Source organism: Vanessa tameamea, chromosome 29 (assembly GCF_037043105.1).
Source record: "Vanessa tameamea isolate UH-Manoa-2023 chromosome 29, ilVanTame1 primary haplotype, whole genome shotgun sequence".
NCBI classification, from domain to species: domain Eukaryota; kingdom Metazoa; phylum Arthropoda; class Insecta; order Lepidoptera; family Nymphalidae; genus Vanessa; species Vanessa tameamea.
The window spans coordinates 173,195-199,209 of record NC_087337.1 but is presented as its reverse complement, the minus strand read 5'-3'; the positions used below and the strand labels follow the sequence as shown (position 1 = coordinate 199,209).

The following is a 26,015-nucleotide window of genomic DNA, read 5'->3' as shown; positions in this document are numbered from 1 at the left end:
TGTGATAAAGTATAATTGTTATTGCTTGTTAAATTATCAAGATACAAAGTTAGTATTAAGGTATTAAGGTATTTACTTGGTGGTAGGGCTTTGTGCAAGTCCGCCTGGGTAGGTCCCACCCACTCATCAGATATTCTACAGCCAAATAACAGTACTCTGTATTGTTGTGTTCCGGTTAGAAGGGTGAGTGAGCCAGTGTAATCACAGGCACAAGGGACATAACATCTTAGTTCCCAATGTTGGTGGCGCATAGGTGATGTAAGGAATGGTTAATATTTCTTACAGCGCCTTTGTCTATGGGCGGTGGTGACCACTTACCATCAGGTGGCCCATGTGCTCGTCCGCTAATCAATGCCATAAAAAAAAAAAAGGTAATTGGTGTTAATGTAAACATGAATTAATACAATATTACGATTACTACAGCCATTATAAAGGTTAAATGAATATTTGTGTTTCATATATAATCTTTTATTGTCTTATAACCTTAAAATATAATAAAGTAATAAAGAAATATCAAACGGAAGGTGGTCCGGGACAGCGAAAGAATTGTTGTATTATTATATTATTATTGGTATAAAACAATGATACCAAGAAATCAGCCATCGCGGAACATCTTCTGGAAGCCGGACCGAACCATTGGATCGCGTTTCATAATGCTCAGATACTCGCGACAGAACGTCATTACATACCCCGACTGGTACGAGAAGCCATTGAAATTACTAAATATAGTAATTTCAATAGGGAAGATGGGTTTCAACTGTCAAAAGTATGGAATCCAGTGATAAAATTATGCAAACCCTTGAATAATAATATAAAAAATTCGCGAATCGATACGGTGAGTGTCGTGTGCACATAAAAAAATAAAACAAACAGTACAAACAGTAGGGGAGAAAGTGACAGTGGTAGTGGTGACCGGTGTTTACGCAGCGAACGTACGAGAGAGGAGGCAGTCCGATATGGACACTTCTAATGCCGTCACCACCTACCCGCAAACGTCAGTCTCGTGAACAAGACATTCGTAGATAACGTCGAAATATCGAGCTCCACCAAATAAAAATAAAAAACGTGGTAAATATCCCGTTTTAAATACTGTTAGTAATTGTTGTATTGTTATAAACAATATTTGTTAAGCCGGCAGAGTAACCACCCTGCTCAAGTTCAACAATTATATATAGATTTTCATTTTAAATAAATCGCTATTTATAAAAAAATCAAATAATAATTAATGTTCGTAGATGGTAGATGAAAAATAAAAAGGTAGATGAAAGAAAAATCATATCACGAAATTAAATTGATAACAAAATTTATAATCTTAATACTTATTTAATATTTATTATAATCAGTAATATATATTATAATCTTAAAACTTAAATAAATCTAAGGTTCTAAATATAAATTCTAAATTATATACGCGTTGGTCGTAACGATGAGTTTAACAAATAGAAATGACGTAATGTTTTAAGTCTCTATAAAATATCTAACACGTTCTTATAAAAAACTGTGCCTTGTAACTGTGCCTTGTAACTGTGCCTTGTAACTGTGCCTTGTAACTGTGCCTTGTAACTGTGCCTTGTAACTGTGCCTTGTAACTGTGCCTTGTAACTGTGCCTTGTAACTGTGCCTTGTAACTGTGCCTTGTAACTGTGCCTTGTAACCGTGAACTCTGTCTGTCTGCGGCCCCGAGTTGGTGCATTCGAAGGAAAGTGCTTAGGCTCAATTCTCTATTACATTAACACTAATTTAGCTTGAAATCATATCTATAACGACTTCATTGGTCCTTGATAAATCTATGATATTCATTATGGATTTGCGAAAAATGCCGATTTGGACGTCGGAGCGGTTCTCGGAACTTTGGAAGTAAAATTAAAGTGGATATTAAAAGTTAAGAGTTGTATTATAAATAAAGATATGTTCATCAAGAACTATAGCTGGATTATTAGCAAATTGCATGAAATACCTAAATCTACGTTTGTTTACATTTTTTCTTTCTAGAACATTCAAATAAAAGAACCCTAAATAAGATTCCATCATTCTTGAGTGCAGCATAATTCGTGTTCAGCTTGATGAGGGAACGTCGAAAAGGAAAGCGTGAATCAAATTAATCATGTATCAAACAACCAGTTCTGGAATAAATTGTAAACTTTTTCCTTTAGAATAGATCGATCTTCCACTTGCCCAGCAGTGGGACATCGGTAGCAAAATAACTTGACAAACGTTAGATGATATCCTCTTACAGGTACCCACCAATCAACAGCATGCTGTTACAGCAACAGCTTCGATTGTTCTCGTCCAAAAGACGAGAGTAGGCTTTAGCCCAGCGGTGGGATAGTTACATAAATTACAATCTGTTGACTAGCTTCATTCAAAGCTTAATCAGACTCGTGTCTAATTCAGTATTGGCATGAAAACTTTTCGCCTAAGCCTAATAAGCTCGGCATGATATAATATGAATATACGGAACCGCGCTCTCGCTCTAACCTGCTCGAAAGAATGAGAAAGCTATACACGGCCCTATTTGTGCGGTTAGCTCCGAACAATATAATTCATACAAATATTTTCTCTAAAAATTTTAAGCTAAAATGAACTTTATTGTATTGCGATAGAGTTCATTTTCGGTTAATAGATTAATATCATTACGTTTTTGCTTATAAACATCTATTAAAATACCGGGCTTTACTACCTTTGGAGATAACGGAAAATGTTTTTTCTTATAGCATATTGCTTAGGGTCCGTGTTTCATATTTTCTTGATAATATTTATATGTTAAGCTGTAAATAATTTAAATAGTTAAATTAAACTCTTAATCAGTTGTTGGTACAGCATCGTTATGATCACGAGCTCCTCTGTCGAGATTAGAATTTTACTTTTTTTTTCCGTTTGCATACGGCACAGAGAACGTTTTGGGCAATGGTATACGCACATGCAAAAAGATACCGGGAAATATAATCAATTTACCATTTACTACATTTAAAAAGTTTATTAAGACTAAATTAATAAATAAATCTTATTATTAATTAAAAGAATACTTTTTAGAAAAAAACGCCTGGATTTCGGCTCGGGTTCCATCACAGGACAGTAATTATTGTAAAACTTGAATCATCTATAAACTCTAGAACAAAATTATTTACCTATGATTAGCATATTTCTATTAATTCAGCGAAATCACATCTGAAATAGTTTATTGATTTGTAAATGGCGTTATAAAATTTACGAGCTATAAAACGTAAGTAGCCATGAATACCACGGACGACTGTTGCAAGGTACTGAGTTTGACCCATTTCACGTGACGAGTTTGCTCAATCATTTCAGGATATTTACTAATATACAATTTGTTGTATATTATACGTATCAAGTTGAATAATATACGTAAGTTGTTAATATCGTTTTAACAAACGAATTAAATTTATGAATCGGTAAAGTTAAAGTTGAACAATTGAATAATTAAATTTTTTGGTACATTTAAATTACAGTGTTTGAATTTTAATTTGATAAAAGCTTTTTTTTTTATTTCTTTATTTAAAGAGCTGGTTACAAAAATGACTATGACGCTCTATAAGTCTTCCTTTACCAGAGAAACTGAGTTTGAGACATGATGATCTTGATCATCTTACCCTCAAACCCAATCTTACAAGTTAATAAAGAGCCCTGGCATCCGCGGATAAAGGATATGACAAGACGCAGTTTAATCCCCGACTTCTCTAAGAACAGCACGAGACATAAATATTTCAGTACGTAATGGTTCGTTCCGGATACATTTCATAACTATATGATACACGTCCTCTGATTTTATCACATTCCGCACGATAAGGGGAAACAGTCTTATTCATCATATAAGCAAACCTGTTCAATGGAATGTTTCCAGTCATATCTATATTATATACATATAAAAAAAAAATATATATATATCCCGCTGAGTTTCTTTCGCCGGTTCTTCTCAGGTCCGAGGTGCTAAATTCCGAACCGGTGGTAGAATTTTGACAATCAATAAGCAAGTGTAAACACTTCTATATTGAATAAAGATTTTTGACTTTGACTTTGACTTTGACTATATAGATATTATAAACAGATAAAATTTGTTTGTTTTTTTGTAGGTGGTAAACTTCAGAACTATTTCACTGTTATAAATATCTGTTATTCCTGATTGCTGTTACTTTTTTAAATTAAATCTACCTGTATAGGCAATGACAAATGGACATAAAGAGTTTCTTTCGCCGGTTCTTCTCAAGTCAGTGTTTATATTTAGCCATCAATAAGTAAGTGAATTGTTTACCTCTATATGAAAAAGCGAAATACCACTCACTGGTTGATCACGAAACTGTAACACCAACAGACTTGAAATTTGACAGGTAGATTCCTTATAGGTCGTAGACATCCGTTAAGATCGGATTTTACGAAACTCCACCTCTAAAGTCGTAAAACGGAGTTTGGAAGTTTGTGTTTTATAGATTAGGCAAAAAAGAAATAATTAACAAATTAAACCCGTCAGAAGCTGGGGCGATTCGTTAGTAAATAAAAAATAAATTTAAACTAATTTATGTACAAATCCTGAACGCGACGGTTTGTTTAGAGAATACTAAGAGTTTTATCTTTATTTTCTAACGAGTATTTTTGTAAGTTTTTTTTGGGACTTTGTTTTAAGTAATTGTTCATTTCCTCTTTACCTTAATTAGCAAAAAACACGAATCTTATTTAACATTATTATCGAAAACAAAAAAAAAATATATCAAAGAACCGCCATTTAACAGGACTATATTTAATGTGTTTAAAGTTATTGTATGTTTATGGGTACGATACAGAGATACGGTTCGTTTTAGTAGAATCTTCTACGAGCCGTAATTCAGAGGCTTCCATTGATTTGCGACTTACCGATCAGAAGGTAAACGTAAGGTTAGTTAGGTAAGGTACCAACAACGGAAAGTAGGGGGTGTTAAGACCAACCTGTTACGGTAAATACGAGTATATAAATTTTGTTGGAAGCAGTTCTCTTTAATATTGTATTCCGGTTAGAAAGGTCAGTGAGCCAATGTAATTACACGCACACGGGACATAACATCTTAGTTTCCAAGGTTGGTGGCGCACTGGTGATGTAAGAAATTGTTAATATTCGGCCACCTGATGGTAAGTGGAGACCGCACATGTGATAAAAAAAACACACACATTATTAATTTTACTTCTTCATACTTTATAATAGTTTTCAGGTTAAAACAAAAGTAATCTACCGTAAAAAGGTTACATATCCAAACATAGAGGGTAAAGTATTATAATATTAGAACGAAGGTGTTCACTTTCGGACAGCTGGAAGTACTGGGTAGTGATGTCCTCAGATAAACATCGATATTTATATAGGACAAGTCAAAACAGTTCAGTAGTTTTTCTCCTTCCGAACTTTAGTGATGTGAATAAAAAGTCTTTATGATGTGTCTATTCATTTCAGTCACGGTAGTCAATCCTAAGGGAAACCAGCCAATGCCGCAAGAGGTATTATAGTACATGTGTGTGCAAATACAGGTGCACTCTCTATTCCCTGACTCTCATAATCAGACGGGACGGCAAATCCATCACGACCCGGAATATATCAGGTGCAGGATCAATTTTACGTGTTTTCCGAGGCACAATAGTTTCCAATTTTCAGACTCTGTGCTGTGACTGAGGATTTTTCAACAGAAAAGTCCAAATAACTTTTAATGGTCTTAGGTTTGAACCCAGAATCTCGGGATTTGTGGCCTCATATCTAGTCTTTACTTGGTGGCAGGGCTTTGTTCAAGTCCGTCTGGGTAGGTACTACCCACTCATCGGATATTCTACAGCCAAACAACAGTACTCAGTATGGTTGTGTTCTGGTTTGAATGGTTAGTGAGGCAGTGTAACTACAGGTACGGGCGTACGGGGCGGTGGTGACCACTTACCATCAGGTGGTCCATATTCTCTTTACAAACTACAGTCTTACAGTAGTCATAAGACGTGAAACGTCTCGCATCCCACGTTGGTAAACAACGACAGGATAATATCGACTAGGAAAATTAGTTTTCGGTTTTAATACTTCCCAAGATAAAGATTGTGGGTACACACTTAGCATTACGCAACAATATATACAAATTACACCTCAAGCAACCGAGGCGCAGCGCGACTCACCAGTCACTTCTCTCCTCGGTCCGAATTAACACGTGAATTTGACAATCTCGCAAATAAAGTCGGTTCTCATTTTGATATTTCATTTTGAGTTCCAACCCTGCAGACATGAAACACGAGTATAGTGAGGTCTAACCTTACATAGAGCTATTTCTCACGGAATAACGCGATCGATAAATAAATGGACACGGTACATATCTAAATCAGAATCTTGGCAAGAAAATTCACAAAGTAAATTTGCTGTAGATTCCGTTGAAACGGCCTTCTTATATTGATACAAACTTCAGTTTATATAACGTGAGCGATGACATAACTTAACCTACAAGCGTATTTCCCTCATATAGAATATTATAAAGCTAGAGAGTTTACAACAGCAGTAACAGCCTGTAAATTTCCTACTGATGGGCTAAAGTCTAGTCTTTCATTAGAAGGTTTGGAGCATATTCCATTACGCTGCTCTAATCCAAGTTGGTGGATACACGTGAATTACACATGCAGTTCTCCTCACGATGTTTTCCTTCACCACTGAGCACGAGATGAATTATAAACACAAATTAAGCACATGAAAATTCAGTGGTGCTTGCCTGGGTTTGAACCCGAAATCATCGGTTAAGATGCACGCGTTCTAACCACTGGGCCATCTCGGCTCTCTATCGATACAAAATCAAATGAATGATAAAGCAATTTAGCCTGAGGCCCTCCTAATGATAACCTCAAAGTTCCCCTCGTAAACGGATGATAGAAATCGCTTCGATTTCAAATAAGATCAAATCAAGATTATACTTGAAAGTTACCGGCGGTTCCGAATGTATTAGAAAACTATTCGCCATCTTTCTTTCTATAATATTCATAATATTATTCGTTACTTTCACAGATAGGAAGTTGATTTAAATTATTTTAATCTAGTTAGGCTTCGTCCACCTGAATGGGACGGTGTGTGATGCTTCTTTTCTTTTTTAGAATAGCCGGCAAACCAGCAGGAGGATCACTTGATGTGACCGTGATTATTATCATCCATGGACATCTGCAACGCCTAGTGCAGGTGCGTTGCCAGCTTCTAAAGTAGGCTCTTTACTTGAAGGTGTCCAAGTGGTATCGGTTTGGAAAAACCAACGGCGTTGTTTCCTCAGAGTCGTTGAAGAAACTTGGAATTCTTGCGATGTCCGAAGGTAAGATTTAGCGGCCGGGATTAATCCAAACAATTCATCGGAAAATCATTAAAATATTCGATAGATGACGCAGGGTGATCCAACATTTCAACGCCAAGTCCAAGGAAAGGCTTCATATCCTACGTCCTCTTCTGTAAGCTTGGCAAACTTTCATGATGCAGCGGCCCAGTAGTTAAAACGGGAAAGCGCAATAATTAAACTCACAGTCGAATTTATGAAACAGTTTCCTTATGAAAAATATTTAAGGAACTATTGAGACTGTTCCTTCTCAATATATACTAGATATTGTATTGTATGTTCGTAAAAATATAAAATACTTTTGCAGAAATTGTGACGTACACACTATTAGTCTAAGAACATACGCAAGTTATGATTGTTGTGAATTAATAATTCTTTTGTGGGCGGTGTATAAAGGTAAGACTAAAAAAAGTTCGTTCGTTTTGGAACGTTTTTGCGTTAAGGTATTAAAAAACTAACATTTTCTTTGAGGATAACACGTATTGGGTATACGCCGAGCGCCTCCAGGCCATTTTCAATAGAAATATGAAAATTACAATGTAAATAAAGTACAGACTCCCGGAACGTTCGTAACACCAGTTCTCCTCATTTCTGAGGTGTTTCTTTCCGAACCGATAGTAGATTTTTTTCGTGACAATCAATAAGTGAGTGTAACTAGCGGACGAGCAAATGGGCCACCTGATGGTAAGTGGTCACCACCGCCCATAGACAATAGCGTTGTAAGAAATATTAACCAAATCACCAATGCGCCAATATCTGATGAGTGGGTGGTACCTACCCAGACGGGCTTGCACAAAGCCCTACTACCCAGTGAAATTGATTAAATTAAATGTTTAAACATTCGTTTTGTTTTCTTTAAATGGCGCTGGATTATTTGAGCGTAAAATGAATTATAAACACAAAGAAAACACATGAAATATCAGAGGTGACTTCCACGTAACAGACACACGTAGACACGTGCTCTACCCACGGTCTGCTGAACTCCCAGAGCGCCGGCGCGTCTCATTCGTTCGCCCGTATTCTGTATTGTAGTTTAAAGCGGTAACTACATTTTCTGAATGGCTGAAATTCGGTCAAGTCGTTTTGTTATTTCATAATTATAACAATTTCATTGAATAGTGGAAAAATAACGAAATAATCATTACATTTTAGTTGTAAAAACCGATAAAATTGATTTTAAAGTTAAACTCCGGCCTACCTTCATTTAAATATACAAATTCAAAGTTTTTTTGGAAGTTACGTGTTGTTGTATAACGAAAGTTTATTGTTTGTCGTATTATAATGAGATCAGAGGGGTTGTAGAGGTTTTTACCTACTTCAATAAAATACATAATCAGCCTGTAAATTTCCCACTGCTGGGCTAAGGCCTCCTCTCCCGTTGAGGAGAAGGTATGGAGCATATTCCACCACGCTGCTCCAATGCGGGTTGGTGGAATACACATGTGGCAGAATTTCGTTGAAATTAGACACATGTAGGTTTCCTCACGATGTTTTCCTTCACCGCCGAGCACGAGATGAATTATAAACACAAATTAAGCACATGAAAACTCAGTGGTGCCTGCCTGGGTTTGAACCCGAAATCATCGGTTAAGATGCACGCGTTCTAACCACTGGGCCATCTCGGCTCTAAAATAAGGTTATGTATATTTTTTAATGTTTGTCACCTTAGAACTCGGTCATTATGAACCGATTTGAAAAAATCTCATTTTTTTTGGGAAGATATATTTCCGTTTTAACTCACTCTGAAGAAGTCCTCTAAGGGTGAAAAATTAAGGGATGGTTTTTTTCGAACATCCCTTTTTTAAAACACATAAATCATCACCACCCATTTTACTCGAGGAGCGAATAAAACAAAGTATCGTAGAGCATTTCCCGGAACTCAAACTGTCTCATAACCAAATTTCATATAAATCGCTTCAGCGGTGTAAGCGTGAAGCGCCTTATAAAGGCATTACATGTTATAAACATTACTATAGATTTTACGACTATTATTTGGAGGCCTTTTTTATTGTTAAAATTCCTATTATTGGTCGGTTATTTTTGATGTGATCTATGTATTTGGTGACATCTTTACATTGAATTTTGATGACCTCCGTAGTTGAGTAGGGTGTACACCGGTTTTCATGGGTACGCCACTCCGAGGTCCCGGGTTCGATTCCCGGCCGAGTCGATGTAGAAAAAGTTTCTTAATTTTCTATGTCGTCTTGGATCTGGGTGTATGTGGTACCGTCGTTACTTCTGATTTTCCATAACACGAGTGCTTTAGCTGCTTACATTGGGATGAGAGTAATGTATGTGATGTTGTCCAATAATATTTATTTTTTAATTATGACTAATTTGGTCATAAAAACCTACTGCGAACGAATAAATTAATTTAGGTTTCTTAATTTAAAAATCATTTATGATTGATATATATTGAGTCACGGCCTTTCGGATAAACTTTGATTAGCAGTTTTTAGTGAAACATTATACATTCCTCCTTTCGTACATGATTGATTTGTCATTAGGAAGAAGAGGTAGAGTATTGTTTACGTAATCCCCCTAAACACGTTAATTTTCAAGTAACGACAAGTTAACTTGCTCATGACATCTCCCCGCCGCAGACGATTGACTGACGTCTACAACGTGGAATATTAGAATCCCAGAGGGAGTTAATTAACGGATCCCCTCCGTCATATAAAAATAAACTAAAAAGAGATTAAATTAAAACAACCTCATCTCATTGATTTTATAAATTACAGGATTCTTTGTTTTGCATTTTAACTTTTTTTTTATGTCATAGGTGGCAAACGAGCAGGAGGCTCATTTGATGGAAAATACTACCACCGCCCATGGACATCTGCAACACCGGGGGGCTTGCAGGTGCGTTGCCGGCCTTTAAGGAAGGAGTACGCTCTTTTCTTGAAGGTTCCCAAGTTGTATCGGTTCGGAAAAACCGCCGACGAAGTTGGTACCACAGAGTGGTTGTGCGAGGCAGAAAATGTCTTAAAAATCGCGCTGTTGTGAGTTTTCGGACATCTAGGTGGTGCGGGTGAAACTTGGAATTTTTACGAGATGACTCAATTTTATATATATATATATTTATTAAATAGAATGGCAGACAAGCAAATAGTTTTGATGGTAAGAGGCTACCACCACAGAAATTGTCACTTAAAGAAATACCAAGCATTAACACTGTTTAGGTTCGCTGTTTCTTCCCGTACTTATCCCGACTAGCTCTAACGAAGAGAAATCGGGCTTAGCGAGAATTCAGGTCAATCTTGGTCGCGTTCTTCCTAATAGAAGGCTTTAATATGTCTTTGTCTTACATAACAAGTAACCGTAACGTCTTGAATAATGTTCGAACAAGAAATCATAGAATAATATATAATTTATTTCAAATAATATTGCGTGAAAATCGATTATAAATAATTCGAGCCCATAAATGTTCATAGCGTAGTTTTCACCGTTAGAAGTAGTGTTTTTTCTTAAAACTTAAATGCAACTTAACGGCAAGTAATCCCAAACAAAATAAAAAATTCAAAATTGGTTCTCAAATGATTGAGTTCCGAAGTAAAAAACGTAGACAAACACAGAAAAAAACGGAAGTTTTTTGGAAGGTTTTTTGATAGACAGAGTGATCCAAGAGGAAGGTTTATAGGTATTATACATGCATAATATAGTACAGAATCACTGAAACAAGATACATCAAAATAATGTAACTACAATATTGTACACCTTAAAAGGGTCTACAAAAAAGTCCGCGACGGTATCTATCTATCTTTTAGAGATAACCCACAACACGGTTATTTTACCCTTTACTTATCTATGAGGCGATTTTAAGCAATACAGCATTAATCCTTATCCAATTAAGTACCTGTAACTGTACCTGCATACGTTGTATATAAAGACAATCTGTAAGTATCAGCATTGCACCCGTGTGAAGTCGGAGCGGGTTGCTAGTATAAAAAAAACCGTGTTTGGTTTGTAAAATTAATGTATTTAACTCACTATTATCGATCCTAATTTTATAAATGTGTCAATTATCGTCCCCGTCAGGGAGACTCAGCTCCGCAGCGTTCGCGGTTAGATAAATTACACGACCAAGTGATGCTTTCCTAAGATACTCTGTGATTAAAATGAAAAGGGTAACTACTGAGTTTGTTACCGGTTTCTACGAATGCACACCTTGGGAAAGAGATGATTGTCACCATGTTTTTTCAAATAACAAAAATATATTTTTTCTTATTGGACAAATATTTTGCGAAACAGTACAGTACAGTTCTTCTCAGGTCCGAGGATTGTCCGGTGGTAGTTTTTTGATTATCAATAAGCAAGTGTAACGGTTCTCTATATTGAAAGTCCATAAAAAAAATATCATATGCTATGGTCTTACTTGATAAAATATTTTGTACTCCGTGTCAGTGAGCCGGAGAGCTACTTCCTCTGGAAAATTCAGAATCGTCTTCAGTGTGGCCAGTTCTTCATAACTGCTGTCCTCAGCTGATGATCCTGTTGACAGAAATTAACAGAAGGATATATTACTGACGTGGTCACTTTTGCAGAAAATAAGTTTTCCTGACTAAACTTCAAACTCTAGGATTAGCCAGCTGACTTCACCCCTTGAGAATATTGTGATTTCTATTATAAATACAAGATTTCAGCTTTAGAGAACGGAAGAGGGACATATGTATATATGTTATAGGTAGGCGGACGATTCACTCGGTTGGTAAGTGTTCATCAGTGCCCAGAAACATTGGCGCTGTAAGAAAAAATTACCATTCCTTACAAAGCTCTACCACCAAGTAAAATGTAAAAAAGGGAATACTAGAAAAATGATTAATCTATGCTGTTTAACGAGGACACGTTCTTTCGTAATGCTAAATTGAATGCAATAAACAAAAAATGGTACCAGAAAATGCAGCGCGATTCGGAGACTGTTTGTGTATATAATATTGTGATCTAAATAATTGCGCTTCGCAGTTTCATCGTGACGTGACGTGACGTCACAAACTAATATAACAAAAATGACGTGACAAAAATTAAACCGTCGTTCTTTGTAATAGAATGTTTGGCTTTAACGATATTACTGCGGGGATAATGTTGACTCGACAAATTAGTGATATTTATAATATTGATATTATAAAATATATCAGTAAATATATAGTGATGATAAAATATATCAGCAACGCTGCTTCTGAGACTGGAGGCCATACTGGTCCAGTCCACGCTGGTAGAAGGTAAGACATAGTTTCGGAAAGTTAGAGTTGCGTGCTGTGATATCGGACTTCAAACGTCCAACACTCTGGCCACCAGACAAACGATGCAATAAATATGCATTATTATTGGAAAATAGACAATGGATTTACATGAGCAGCTGAATTGCAAGTAGTTGAAGTCGCGAGTTCACCGAGTCATACCCATACACACTACTTGGTGGTAGGGCTTTGTGCTAGCCCGTCTGAGTAGGTACCACCCACTCATCAGATATTCAAACTATTTCAATAAGAATTCTTCCGCCAAATTCTACCAGCAATACAGTGAGCCAGTGTAACTAAAGGCACGAGAGATATAATATCTTAGTTTATATTTCTTTCAGCGCTATTGTCTATGTGCGGTGGTGACCACTCAGCATCAGGTGATCCATGAACTATGACATCATTCTTCCGTAGACAGTCGTGTTAAAACAGTTTTTTGCTAGTTAAACTATTTCCCATTCAGAATCTGCTAGTTAAACATTAAATTAAATGCAAAATGACTCCAAAGTACTCGTATAAAGTATACTTTGATTTTTAATATAAATATACTCAAAGTAAAATTATTTATATAGCGGGGACGTCAAGTGGAACTCGACAGATGGCCCGCGGCCGCTCTCGTCCGGTTTTAATTAAAACAAACCTCTAAATCCAGATTACGATGAATGGCTTTAATTCATTTATTTAGAGAAATATGTTTTATGTAGTCAGCTGATATTTAGACCTAACATAAAGATATACACAGAATTTCATGTAAAATTAGGTTAGTGAATGCTGCTAAAAGCTTTTGAGATTATTATCTCACCACGCAGCTCTATTGCGGGTTCGTGGACACTTGTCAAAGAGTTTCATTCCGTAGATTGAATTTCCTCACCATATTTCCCAAGCACGCATATATTTTATGATATTGATTGGTGGTAAAAAGACTACTTAAAAGTAACATAAGGTCACAGAAATATTAACCATTCCTTGCATCGTCAATGCGTTACAAACCTTGGTACCTAAGGTTTTAAGTCCCTTGTACCTTTAGTTACAAAGGCTCACTGACGAACTAGCACCACTGAATACTTATGTGACTTGGTGGTAGGGCTTTGTGCAAGCCTTTATGGGTAGGTACCACCCATTTAACATGTAGTACCGAACAGTAAAACTCAGTATTATTGTATTCCGATTTAAAGTGAGGCAGTCATTGTAGTTTAGTGATCTAAATACACAATATAAATATACATTATTGAGGCTCAAGCTGGGAGCACTTCTGAATCGTCATTTTATAAATTTAATTTAATGTAATTACTTGGTAGTGAGGCGTTATGCAACCTATCTGGGTAGGTATTATCTGCTCATACAATCGCCAAACAGTAATACTTAGTACAGTTGTGATCTGGTTTAAATCGAATGAGCCTTTATATCTACACGCATAAGGTACATAGCATCTTAGTTCCTAAGGTGTATAATTTATATTTATAGAATGCAAAGATCATACCTTCGGTATCTTTATCCAAAACATGCCCGGACGAGCCTCCACTCGGGCCAGGCTTAGACCCGTCTCGCATTTCACTTCACTTCACTTGAATCATTAATAACTAAACACTTCACTATATACACGTTCACTTTTATGACACTCATCGAGAACTGCATCTATCGGATGCGGGTGACGTCATAATGCCACTTTAACACCAGCACTTTCAGCATGTTTCATCTGGAACAAGAGAAATTATATTCATTATCAATAACACGAGTTAAGGAAGAATCTGTAAATATGCCACACACACAGGCAAGGGCTCCTCTCCTTTTTTAAGGATAGGGCTTGGAGTGTACTCCTTCAGACTGCTCTAATGTGTGTCGGTGGGTACGTAAAGGTTTTCTCGTGATGCTTTCCTTCACCGCGGAGCACGAGATTAATTATAAACATAAATTAAGCACAAAGAAATTTACCAGTGCTGGTTTGTATTTGAACGTCGTATCGACATTTAAAATGTATGCCTTCAAACCACTAAGCCATAATGGTTCTCTTAAAATACGAGCGCAAATGAATAAGCTATAGGCATGCGTCTATTTCTCTCCCTCACTACGTCAAATCTTTCGTCTCTCTCATTTAACGAAATGCTTGAAAGTTACACGTCCTTGCAAATGGTACCAAACTTTCCAAACAAAAAAGACCTTTTCAAATCGGTTCCAAAATGACGGTGTTCAGTGGTCAAACATAAAATTACAAACGCATTGATAACCTCCCTCTGTTTCTGAAGTCGGCTAAATCTGTTAGAATGAATAACTCAAAACGTGTCACATTATTGGAACTAAAGTTTCATTATTTTAAGTAAGTTTTTTTTTTAATATCGTTCAATTATTTTATTGACTTTAATGCTATATAATGAACACTTACAACGTATCTTATATATTCCTAAATGTTGTTCAAACTCGTTACGAAGTCCGCGTACCGTTAACAAAATAAAACGGGAATTATATTTGCAATATTTTAGTTAATTCTTTGTGAGATGATCTGAAATTCCATATGGGTTACAATTTCTTGGGTTGACTTCTTCATCAATACTATGATCGGTAGTGAAATGTGCTTCTTCGGCGAATATGTCATGTCAAGGACGGAGGCTGCAGAGCGGGAGTGGAGGGCAGACACCACTGCAGACCGCACTCCAGGGAAGGATGGAAATAGGCGTCGCCAGGGAAGGGGGATTAGCTGAGGTCTGTATAGCATACACGAAGATGTAGAGATCTTTTAAGAAAAAAAGTAAGTGTGTTGCGTACACTTTGTGATCCTAATTTAAAGCTACGAATAAAAAAAGAGTCATAATTTAAAACGAACATGTTCGTAGTAATTATATCAATATATTTTCTTCCGATTTGGCCGAGATGGCCCAGTGGTTAGAACGCGTGCATCTTAACCAATGTTTTCGGGTACAAACCCAGGCAGGCATCACTGAATTTTCATGTGCTTAATTTGTGTTTATAATTCATCTCGTGCTCGGCGGTGAAGGAAAACATCGTGAGGAAACGTGCATGTGTCTAATTGCAACGAAATTCTGCCACATGTGTATTCCACCAACCCGCATTGGAGCAGCGTGGTGGAATATGCTCCATACCTTCTCCTCAAAGGGAGAGGAGGCCTTAGCCCAGCAGTGGGAAATTTACAGGCTGATTATGTTTATGTTATTATTTTCTCCTGATGTAATGTTCTCCTATCGGTACCGCATCTTCTCGGGAAAAGTTTATGACGAAGCGATTTATCTTGATACACTTGTTCCGTGCCTAATGAGGAATGTTTGGCGCAGCCATATGCCAAATATGTACCAAAATACAATTTGTACCAGGCCTTCCATGAAATAACATTTCGTAGATCTTCTCAATAAAAAATAAGACCGAGTGCGTCTGGGGACGTCCGACAGAAGTGATAACTTAAACTAATCCAAGTTGAACTATATAATATTTAAATTGTTTAACTTGAGAAAAGCTTGGGTTATTACTTAAATTGTGTTTATATATATTATGATAATGTAAGGAAAGGTTATTTATTGATAAAATATTGTATTGACTATTAAATATATTTTAAATTAATGCAAAATATATTTTCTTACATCAGATATTTGTGTACATACACAACATTCTAATGTGATAAACATAAAATTCATGTACATATTCAAGAAATGTAACTAAGAATTTATAAGAGAATGGGAAGCTAGAGAGACTGCCGCCGTAACGCGTTACGTAACGAAGCGGGTAACCCTCCCATAAGATGGTATGACTTCAAAAAAAAAAACAAAAGTCTGTTCTCCATGCGTTTTCACTTTGCAGACCAAAAAAACAGGTAGTTGTAAATGTGTATTCGTCCTTTTACTTATTCTACCCGTGTGGAGCCGTATGGAGGGGGGGGGGGGGGAGTTGTTGTTAATTGTGTATTTTAGGTAGTTCATAAATAACAAGTTTACACAAGGCCATTATTTTTACTTTACTTACATCGCGCTTTTGGCACCTTGGGAACTAACAGGCTATATCCCTTGTGCCTATCGTTACACTGGCTCACTCATCCTTCGAACTGGAAAACAACATACGTGTACGGCTGTTGGGCGGTACAATATCTGATGAATGGGTGGTACCTACGCATATAGGCTTGCACAGAGCCTTACCACCGAGAGGAATCGTCAGTCATATTGTTTTATTGACGTCATAACTAAGTCCACTACGTAAAGTTATATACACCATAGTTTAATACAGGCGATCAGTTCCTTTTAAAAAGCAAAAGCTAGACTCAAGTATGCCCAAAACTCTTTTATTCTCAGAGCTTGTAAAATGTACACTAAATATTTTGTTAATATTGATTTAGCTATATATACTAAGCAAAATAAGCATCGTAATAATATTTAAATTGTAATTAACTCTATAGTAGAATTAGTTAATTTTAATCAAATTAATTTAATTATTGCTTATAATTTAATTGAATCCGTCGCACGCGTGACTAATTTGAAGCTATTTCAAATTTCTGTTTTGTTTTGCTGACCTGACTAATGATCTGATGCATATTTAGTCGCCGTCTTTTGAAAGCCGAGGTGACCCAGTGGTTATAATGCGTTCATCTTAACCGATGATTACTGGTTCAAACCCAGGCAAGCACTACAGAATAATTATGTGCTTAATTTGTGGTTACAATTCATCTCGTGCTCGGCGGTGACGGAAAACATCGTGAGGAGACCTGCATGTGTTTAATTTCTTTTCATTGGAGCAGCGTGGTGGAATATGCCTAAACCTACTCCTCAAAAGTAGAGGAGGCCTTAGCCCAGCAGTGGGATATTGACAGGCTGTTAATGTTGCATGTTTTTGCCCTTTTAATATATTATGTAATGTTTGTTGTTGGAAACTCGATTGGTTTATTTGTGTTTTTAATTTAATTTATTGTGTTTTTGTACTGTTTGTTTTTTAAACTAAGATATTCTTATTACTGTTTTAATTCACACAAGAACATTGAATTTAAACTTGTCACGTTAATAATCCAAATATTAAGCGGTTGAAACCGTACAGCGCGACTACTTATGTAACATATACTAAAACCTTCTCTGAAGCGCGCTGCATATTCTGGTAAACCTTCCGTGGATATATTAATATAAGTATATATACTCGCTGGTTCATCTCAGTTCGAGAGTATTTTCTTACCATAAACAACAGTTGTTTTTGATTTGATTCACAATAAGTAATTAGTATTTTTTGTATAATTAGTAAATGTTTGTTATTATTTATTTACGCGCATTATGACCAGAACAATTAATTTGTTGCTTATGTACATTAAAATAAGGTACATTTTTGTATCAAAATCAAAATATATTTTATTCAAGTAGGCTTTCACAAGCATTTTTGAATCGCCATTTACAAAACTATATTAAGTAAACCACAGGGTCGGAATGTAGAGATCAGTAGTTACTCTTTTACAGCATTTGAAGTACATTACGTTACTTAAATACATTTATATATAATATATAATATATCCTGTTTGAAAGTTAACAAGTATTAGCACCACGCTTTTTTAGTCGTATATATAATCTTGTGTTGAATAATGTGTCCTATTTATAAATGTTTCTTTGACATGAGCATCAATTTTATAATAAGGCTAGTTTTATTTTGACTAAAAATATGTATTCTGTCCATAATTCAATTCATAAATTAATTTATTTACGTGACGTATTTAGTCTTAGAACATTAAATTTGGTGTTTATGTATATTAAAGTATATTATATCGTTTACGTTTTGTATCACAGTGGGTGGCTGTTGTTGCAAAGTTGTTTTAAAATTTTTGTTACGTATAAAAAAAGTTACACTTTTTTTTTTTAATTGTTTAGTAATTAGTTGGTAATTTGTAATTGTCTTGTCTTTTGTCATTTGCATTTTTATTTTGTATTATTATTGTTAGTAATTTTTTTAACTCTTTTGTATAACATAGTAGAAAAAAGGTTGTGTTGGGTTAATAGATAAAACTGTCCCTTTCCATGCCGTGATAACTTTTAATTGAAACAACACTCAGCTAAAAATGTAATTACCTTTATTTTAAAACCTATGAATGGTGTATGTTTTGTAAGTTGTCCTTAATAAAAAAATAATAAAATTAAGTACATTTTTGTATGTACTGTCAATTAACAAAATCTCTCATAGCTCACACAAAGGTTGATTTTGTTATAGTTTTAGAATACAAGCATCGAACCTACTATATAAGACGTAAAAAAATGGTCAAACTACCACTTACTCTTAAAGTAGTTAATATCATAAAGACTGTCCTACAGTATACGAAACGCCATCAATATTTTAGTATCAAATAGCAGAATTTCCATAAAGCCTGCTCCACATTACATCTGAGCATCACAAATGTCGCGAGGGCTTTAAAAAGAAACCTTTAGTGATGTCACAATCATTTGTCATTATATCGATAGAAATATATATTTTAAAATTGACGACCTCCGTGGTCGAATAGTGTGTTCATCGGTTTTCATGGGTACGCCACTCCAAGGTCCCGGGTCCGATTCCCGGCCGAGTCGATGTAGAAAAAGTTAATTAGTTTTCTATGTTGTCTTGGGTCTGGGTGTTTGTGGTACCGTAGTTACTTCTGATTTTCCATAACACAAGTACTTTAGCTACTCACATTGGGATCAGAGTAATGTATGCCGGTACAAAGTCCTGCCTATGTTTGTATATTTTATGAATATGCCGATCGAGTTTCTTATATTAATAAAATTAATTCAATACTGGACATCCTTCTCCCGAGGTGCGCCAAAGTTCTATAAGCACTAAATAAAGACATTATTGATTTGAAATAATAACGTATCATTTACTACGCCACTGTACGGCCGTCACATGTCGACACTTCCAGGCCTTGAATATCAATGTAAGTACTCTTTTAATCTACACTATTAATGTAATAATATAATATAAATGAAAATAAATTTCTATCGATATCGATGTAAAATTACTCGTCACTAAACAGAACCGTTTCCACTAAGTTTCTGATTTAAATGTGCTCCAAACGTTTACGACACCTGCCTCTACTCTAACGAATAAAGATACACATCTAAAAAGGTAAAAGATGGGTAGTTTGGAATATCTTTAAGTTCCGTATTGTAGCCGTTATGTCCCAGTGGTTGGAACACTTGGATGATAGCCGATGATTTTAGGTTCAAACCCGGACAAGCAGCACTGATTTTACTGTGATGAATATTTATGTATACTCGTAATTTATGTCGTGGGAAACACGAAGTCTGATGAAACTGTTATATTTGTATACGACAATTTTTTTTTGTTGATATTTAGGCGGACGAGCAATTGGGCCACCTGATGGTAAGTGGTCACCACCGCCCATAGACAAAGGCGTCGTAAGAAATATTAACCATTCCTTACATCACCAACGCGCCACCAACCTTGGGAACTAAGATGTTACGTCCCTTGTGCCTGTGGTTACACTGGCTGACTCCCTCTTCAAACCGGAACACAAAAATACCGAGTACTGCTGTGTGGTGGTAGAATGTTAGATGAGTGGGTGGTACCTACCCAGACGGGCTTGCACAGAGCCCTACCACCAAGTAATGTAAATAAGACAGGAGGCTTTTGGGCAGCAAGAAATTCATTACTTGGCGCACGCTGGGAGACGGCGGAGCCTAGGAAGCCCTGGCGCATCCCGGAGGGGTCCGTGTATAAGAAATTTCAAACAATTACGATAATTTTAATCAAGTGCAGTGTGATTCATCGTTATAGGAATTACCATAACACTTTTAATTACCTCAAAAATATCTTAAAAATAAAACTGTTGCAAATTAATAAATTATTTTTTGGTAACTATCACTCGGGATCATGTAAGATTTGAAGGCATTTAATAGTTATTATGGAACAAAGAAACTCACAAACACACAAGAAAACTGAAAACATTACACAACTTATTTGGGCACTTGTGTTGGCATAAATGTTTCCTCTAGTTCAGTGTTTAAGTAAAAAGTTATTAAAGATGTCCATATTTTATAGTTTATGAAAAAATGTTCGAACATTGTACCTTGGAGTAGTAGTGCAAAACCCCTCATTAAAAGTATAACACCTCGCCTTATTGCCTCCACTGGTGCCAGGAGGGCTGGTTCATTGTTTGCCAAGAGGATCGAAATTGTATTTCACCGCTGTTAATGCCACCGTTCCATGCGGTCACGATTTTTACAGCAATTTTTATTTTTTATTTGTGTATTAGTAAAGCCGGGATGTTAAAACGCGTGCATCTTAACCAATGATTGCGGGTTCAAACCCAGGCAAGCAACACTGAGTTATGAGGTGTTTAATTTGTGTTTATAATTCATCTCGTGCTCGGCGGTGAAGGAAAACATCATGAGGAAACTTGCATGTGACTAATTTCAACGAAATTCTGCCATATGTGTATTCCACCAACTTTCATAGGAGCAGCGTGGTGGAGTATGCTCCATACCTTCTCCCCAAAAGGTAGAGGAGGCCTTAGCCCAGCAGTGGGAAATTTACGGGCTGTTAATGTTAATGTAATGTAAAGCCTTAATGCTAACGATTCTTGTGTAAGATAAATAATCTGTAATATTATATCTATATTTCAAACTAATAATCATTATTTATCTCGACCGAAATAATTTAAATCGACTTCTCACCGAACTTAGTATTTTATTATCTGTGGAAAACGGAGGGGTATTTTTGAGAGGCCTTTATAAAAAGTTACAATCGAGGAAAACAAAATGGCGGCTTTCTTATTGATCAAAACGACGGAGTTAATTCATAAGTCGATAAATTACCGACTAAGTCTGATATTTAAACGCAACTTTGAATTCTGGAAAAGAGTTCTCTTACACAGAGAGGAAGATAACTTAGGTGATACATAAATTCAAATCAGTTTGTAAAAATAAGGCATATTATTCAACACAAGGATATGTACTCGTAGATGATAAAGAGGCGCGGAGCTAATACTTATTAATTTTCAGACAGGAAATATTATATATAATTGTATTTAACTAACATAATGTAATCAAAATGTTGGAAAAGAATAACTACTGAGTTTCTCAGTAGACTCTACATTCAAATCAGTGGTAGTTTTACTTTTAATATACTTCTGTAAAATGACGATTTGAAAGTGCTTGTGAAAGCCGACTCGAATTAAGTAAATTTTGATTTGATTTTATTTGATAACCTTTTATTGTATGGTAACCAAGGATCGTAAACATATGTTTAAATAGACTTTAAATGTAGACGTGTTCTTTTGGAACTCCCAGATAGATTTGAAATTGAAAGTTTGGTTTACCAATTTTCGCATGAACTAATTTCTACGAACTCACTCATTGCAAACGCTGGCTGAACCTTACGAGATCGATAAAAATAATGTACTACAGCATTGTATATCTTAAAAAGAGCTACAAGAACATCCGCTTTTGTATATGTCAGTCTATCTCTTAAGGATAACCCACAATAATATTTTTTTATCCTTTACTGTTTACGAGAAATAATGGCTTATTTACGAACCGATTTTAAGCAATACAGCATTAATCCTTATCCAATTAAGTAACTTAAATACATTGTGTATTTAATACAGATCAATATGATCTTTTACAGCATGTAATTTAAATGAATATTTTCGAAGATATTTCATATTTAAAATGCAGTGACATAGCGGTTTGTATTGTCTAATAACAAAATAGCTGTGAACGTTGTAAGACATTCTGTAGTATATTTAGTATCAATATTACACTCGTACGAAGCCGGGGCGGGTCGCTGTTTATTAATAAACCTAGATAGAATGTCGCACTAGACAACTTTACTATTTTGGTATGAGTGGTAGATACGCTTGACACTCCAAATATCATACTACTTTACTAGTGTGCGTGTACTTAGTGGCCAACCGTTTTCTACTAAGTTTTTTCGACGTGTTCGCAGCTTTGACAGTCTATTTAAATATATAAATATTCAAAGAAGACTTCAAAGAAAATCTATCCGTCTGTATTCAAGGTCAACGCAAGCGAAGTCGAAGACTCAACTTGTTCAAAACACATGTAATTACTTAGAAATGACTAATGAGATGTATATTTTTCCACCACAAATATACCGCAACTTTTTCTGACAAAAAGCTTTGATGAAGCTTTCAAAGTTTCTTTACCGAGAAAGCTTTGTGATGTCTTTCCGAATTCTTGAGAGAATATTTTTCATGCTTGGCTTTTAAGGGTAATAGTTTAAAGCGTTTTCGTGAGAAGGTTTAGAGAGATAAAGGTTTTTAAAACGAATGTCACGACCGACGAAAACGAGTGATATACATTACAGAAATTATATGATGAACGTTGTTTTTTTAATTTAATTCTTTAAGAGAATTAAATTAAAGACAAAAAAAAGGAGAGCCGAGATCGCCCAGTGGTTAGAACGCGCGCATCTTAACCGATGATTTCGGGTTCAAACCCAGGCAGGCACCACTGAATTTTCATGTGCTTAATTTGTGTTTATAATTCATCTCGTGCTCGGCGATGAAGGAAAACATCGCGAGGAAACCTGCATGTGTCTAATTTCAACGAAATTCTGCCACATGTGTATTCCACCAACCCGCATTGGAGCAGCGTGGTGGAATATGCTCCATACCTTCTCCTCAACGGGAAAGGAGGCCTTAGCCCAGCAATGGGAAATTTAAAGCCTGATTATGTTTTATGTTATGTAAGTGAATAAAGTCACAATACATACATAAACAGCGGGCCTCCCGCGAAACGTTTATTCAAAAGATTTTTTAGGAATTTCGTAGCCAATGACAGGGTTTATTAGTCACTTATCTAAATTTGGCGCGGAAATTGCGAAACCTTTTTTTTACAATGAGAATTTTAATGTCAAATAGTATAAATTAGTTCACATAGATTTGTGGTTGTCGAAAACAATTTGCTTCGATTTTGTTCTCGTTTTAAATTTTGTTCTTATACAGCCGTATAAGATTTCTTGTCGGTTTATCTCGGTAGAATCAACATTTCGAGCGAGTGATTTATTTATTTTAACTTTAATTTATTAAAATTAGTGAATACAGCTCGCAAGACTCGAATAAGAAAATGAATTTCGATTTTATTTGATTACAGCTTGTGCTGTGATATGCGCAGCTCAGCGGGATCTTGTTTCAAACGAAATAAAAAATTACCTGCACTCGTCGCAACGCGGTGTCGCCCTGTACTTACTTGAAATATAAAACTCAAAGGAATTTATTGAAAAACCGAGTTGGGCACGCGGACCCGCAGCCAACGAAGCCAGAAATTATTTTTATAGTTATTATAGAACAAGTTACAATAATATTGAAAAACGAATAAATAATATATTTACTTGGCGGTAGGGCTTTGTGCAAGCCTGTCTGGGTAGGTACCACCCACTCATCAGATATTGTACTGCCAAACAGCAGTACTCAGTATTGTTGTGTTCCGGTTTGAAGGGTGAGTGAGCCAGTGTAACTACACAAGGGACATAACATTCAATATTGTAATTTTTAGTTTTAAGTTTGGGTGCAATAAAGTATAAATAAATAAATAAATAAACATCTTAATTCCCAAGGTTGATGGCGCATTGATGATGTAAGGAATGTTTAATATTTCTGACAGCGCCATTGTCTATGGGCGGTCGTCCGCCCATTTGCTCGTCCGCCTACCGATATCATAAAAAAATAAATATTATTAATTATTATTATAAAAAAACAGAGGTATCGTGGGACACCCAGTTAGAACGAAGTTGCTCTCGCTTTAATTATATTATCTACTAAATAACAAACACAATTAAATAAATTATCAATGTTGGAGATTAATTAAATGACAATAACAAAATTACTACTGAAAATTCCGATCGTCTTGAAACAGAAACAAAATTATATGTTTAAATAATATTAAATAAAACCGTATACAATAGAAATATATGGAGATAAATAGAGGAAGAGGCCGCCATTAGAGGGAAAGGACACCTTACCAGATAAGGCATACCTTACCAGGTCACTCTACTGTAAGCCACGGAATACTTCGTTTGAGGAAAAAGTCTTTACAGGCGTAGACAGAATGAATGATGAAACTAGAGAGTTTCATCATCATAATCACATATTAATATTAAACAAATTATAATTAAACAAATTATTTCTTATTTATTAACAAGAATGGACTGAAATAAGTCACAGAGTTATGATTGTATTTAAGTCTTCAAGTTGATTGTTTTGCCTTTAAATATATATATTTTTAAATTGCGTTGACTTTTATTACTCTTAAAACAAATGTTTAGTTACCAGCTTCATATTTAATGTGATAGATGTGTGTACAAGCTTTAAATTTTATCCTTTGCTCATTATTCGTTTCTTTTTTGTTTTCACTTTTGTTGTCGTAGCAAGCAATAGTAATGAATAGTTTAATTACAATATAGTGTTTGCTTTTTACATAATATATGGATGTATTTATGTGTACGTAAGAATGACCAATGAAAAAATCTCTACTAAACCTAATAAATAAATATTTTAATAAACCGAATTCAAAATCTTCATTTAACAAAAAACATTACAGTTACTGATCGTCAAAAATCTACCACCGGTTAGAGAAACACCTGAGATCTGAAGAGAACTGGCGAACGAAAACTAAGGGAATTTTTTCACAGCTATCCTTAAATATTTATATTTGAAAGAGTCTCTAATAAATTAGTTCAGAGTATGTCATGTCGACAACAGTCAACGTCCTGTTATTGTCCCACTGTTGGGCAAATGCTCCCACGCCCGTTGTTTGATGATGAACATAATTGTATTTTCATTGTATATGTAATAAAATAAACATTATCATTAAGAAACGAAAAGCTTTTAACTTTTTTAATAAATAAACATTTTTCGAGCTATTTTAGTATTTTAAAGGATTTCAAGCGAGGTCGCCCGCAGGGGTTGCCTTTATTAAAAATGGACAAGGACCCTTTTGTCCCTAAACGAAAATACACGTTGAACCTACATTCAGCAACAGGAGGATCAAATGTTTGTATATAACCCTGTATATACTTAGTGACTCGAATGCCTCGTTAACTAGTGATTTTATATAAGGCCACAGATTCCGAGGTTCTAGGTTCAAACCTTAGCCACGGGCCACTAAAAAGGTATTGGATTTGCTGTCGGAAAATACTCAGTAGCAGCCTTTAGTCTGGAAGTTTGAAGTGTGTTGTTGAATAGTTGGCTGTTCTTCCATGAGATTAAACACTTGATGACCGAAATCGGCCGGACGACATTATCATCTATATACTGTGCCACAAATTCAAGGTCAGTCGTTTTTTGAAATCAGAAACGATATTATCGGGAAAGAAGAACCGACATAGCTAACAATAGTGGCAGCCTGGATTCATAGTGGGCTGTGACCGATGACTAATGGTTGGAGAGAATGAGTCCTAGAGTGGCGACCAGGTATCAGTAAATTTGAAAAGGGAACAAGAATGAAGTGCGGCCTAACTGGGCGTCACGGTCCTCAAA

The 26,015-nt window shown here is 35.7% G+C and overlaps 1 protein-coding gene across 1 annotated transcript in view; it reads right to left on the bottom strand.

Moving 5' to 3' along the window:
* LOC113402332 (1-phosphatidylinositol 4,5-bisphosphate phosphodiesterase epsilon-1-like) overlaps positions 1–26,015 on the bottom strand; it is a 174,427-nt gene that overhangs the window by 75,939 nt on the left and 72,473 nt on the right. The window contains exons 2-3 of the mRNA XM_064219756.1: positions 14,034–14,249; positions 11,692–11,807 (exon numbers count right to left, since the gene is read on the bottom strand). Coding sequence (XP_064075826.1) covers positions 11,692–11,807; positions 14,034–14,103 — 186 coding nt within the window. The 5' untranslated portion in view covers positions 14,104–14,249. The remainder of the gene's footprint in view (positions 1–11,691; positions 11,808–14,033; positions 14,250–26,015) is intronic.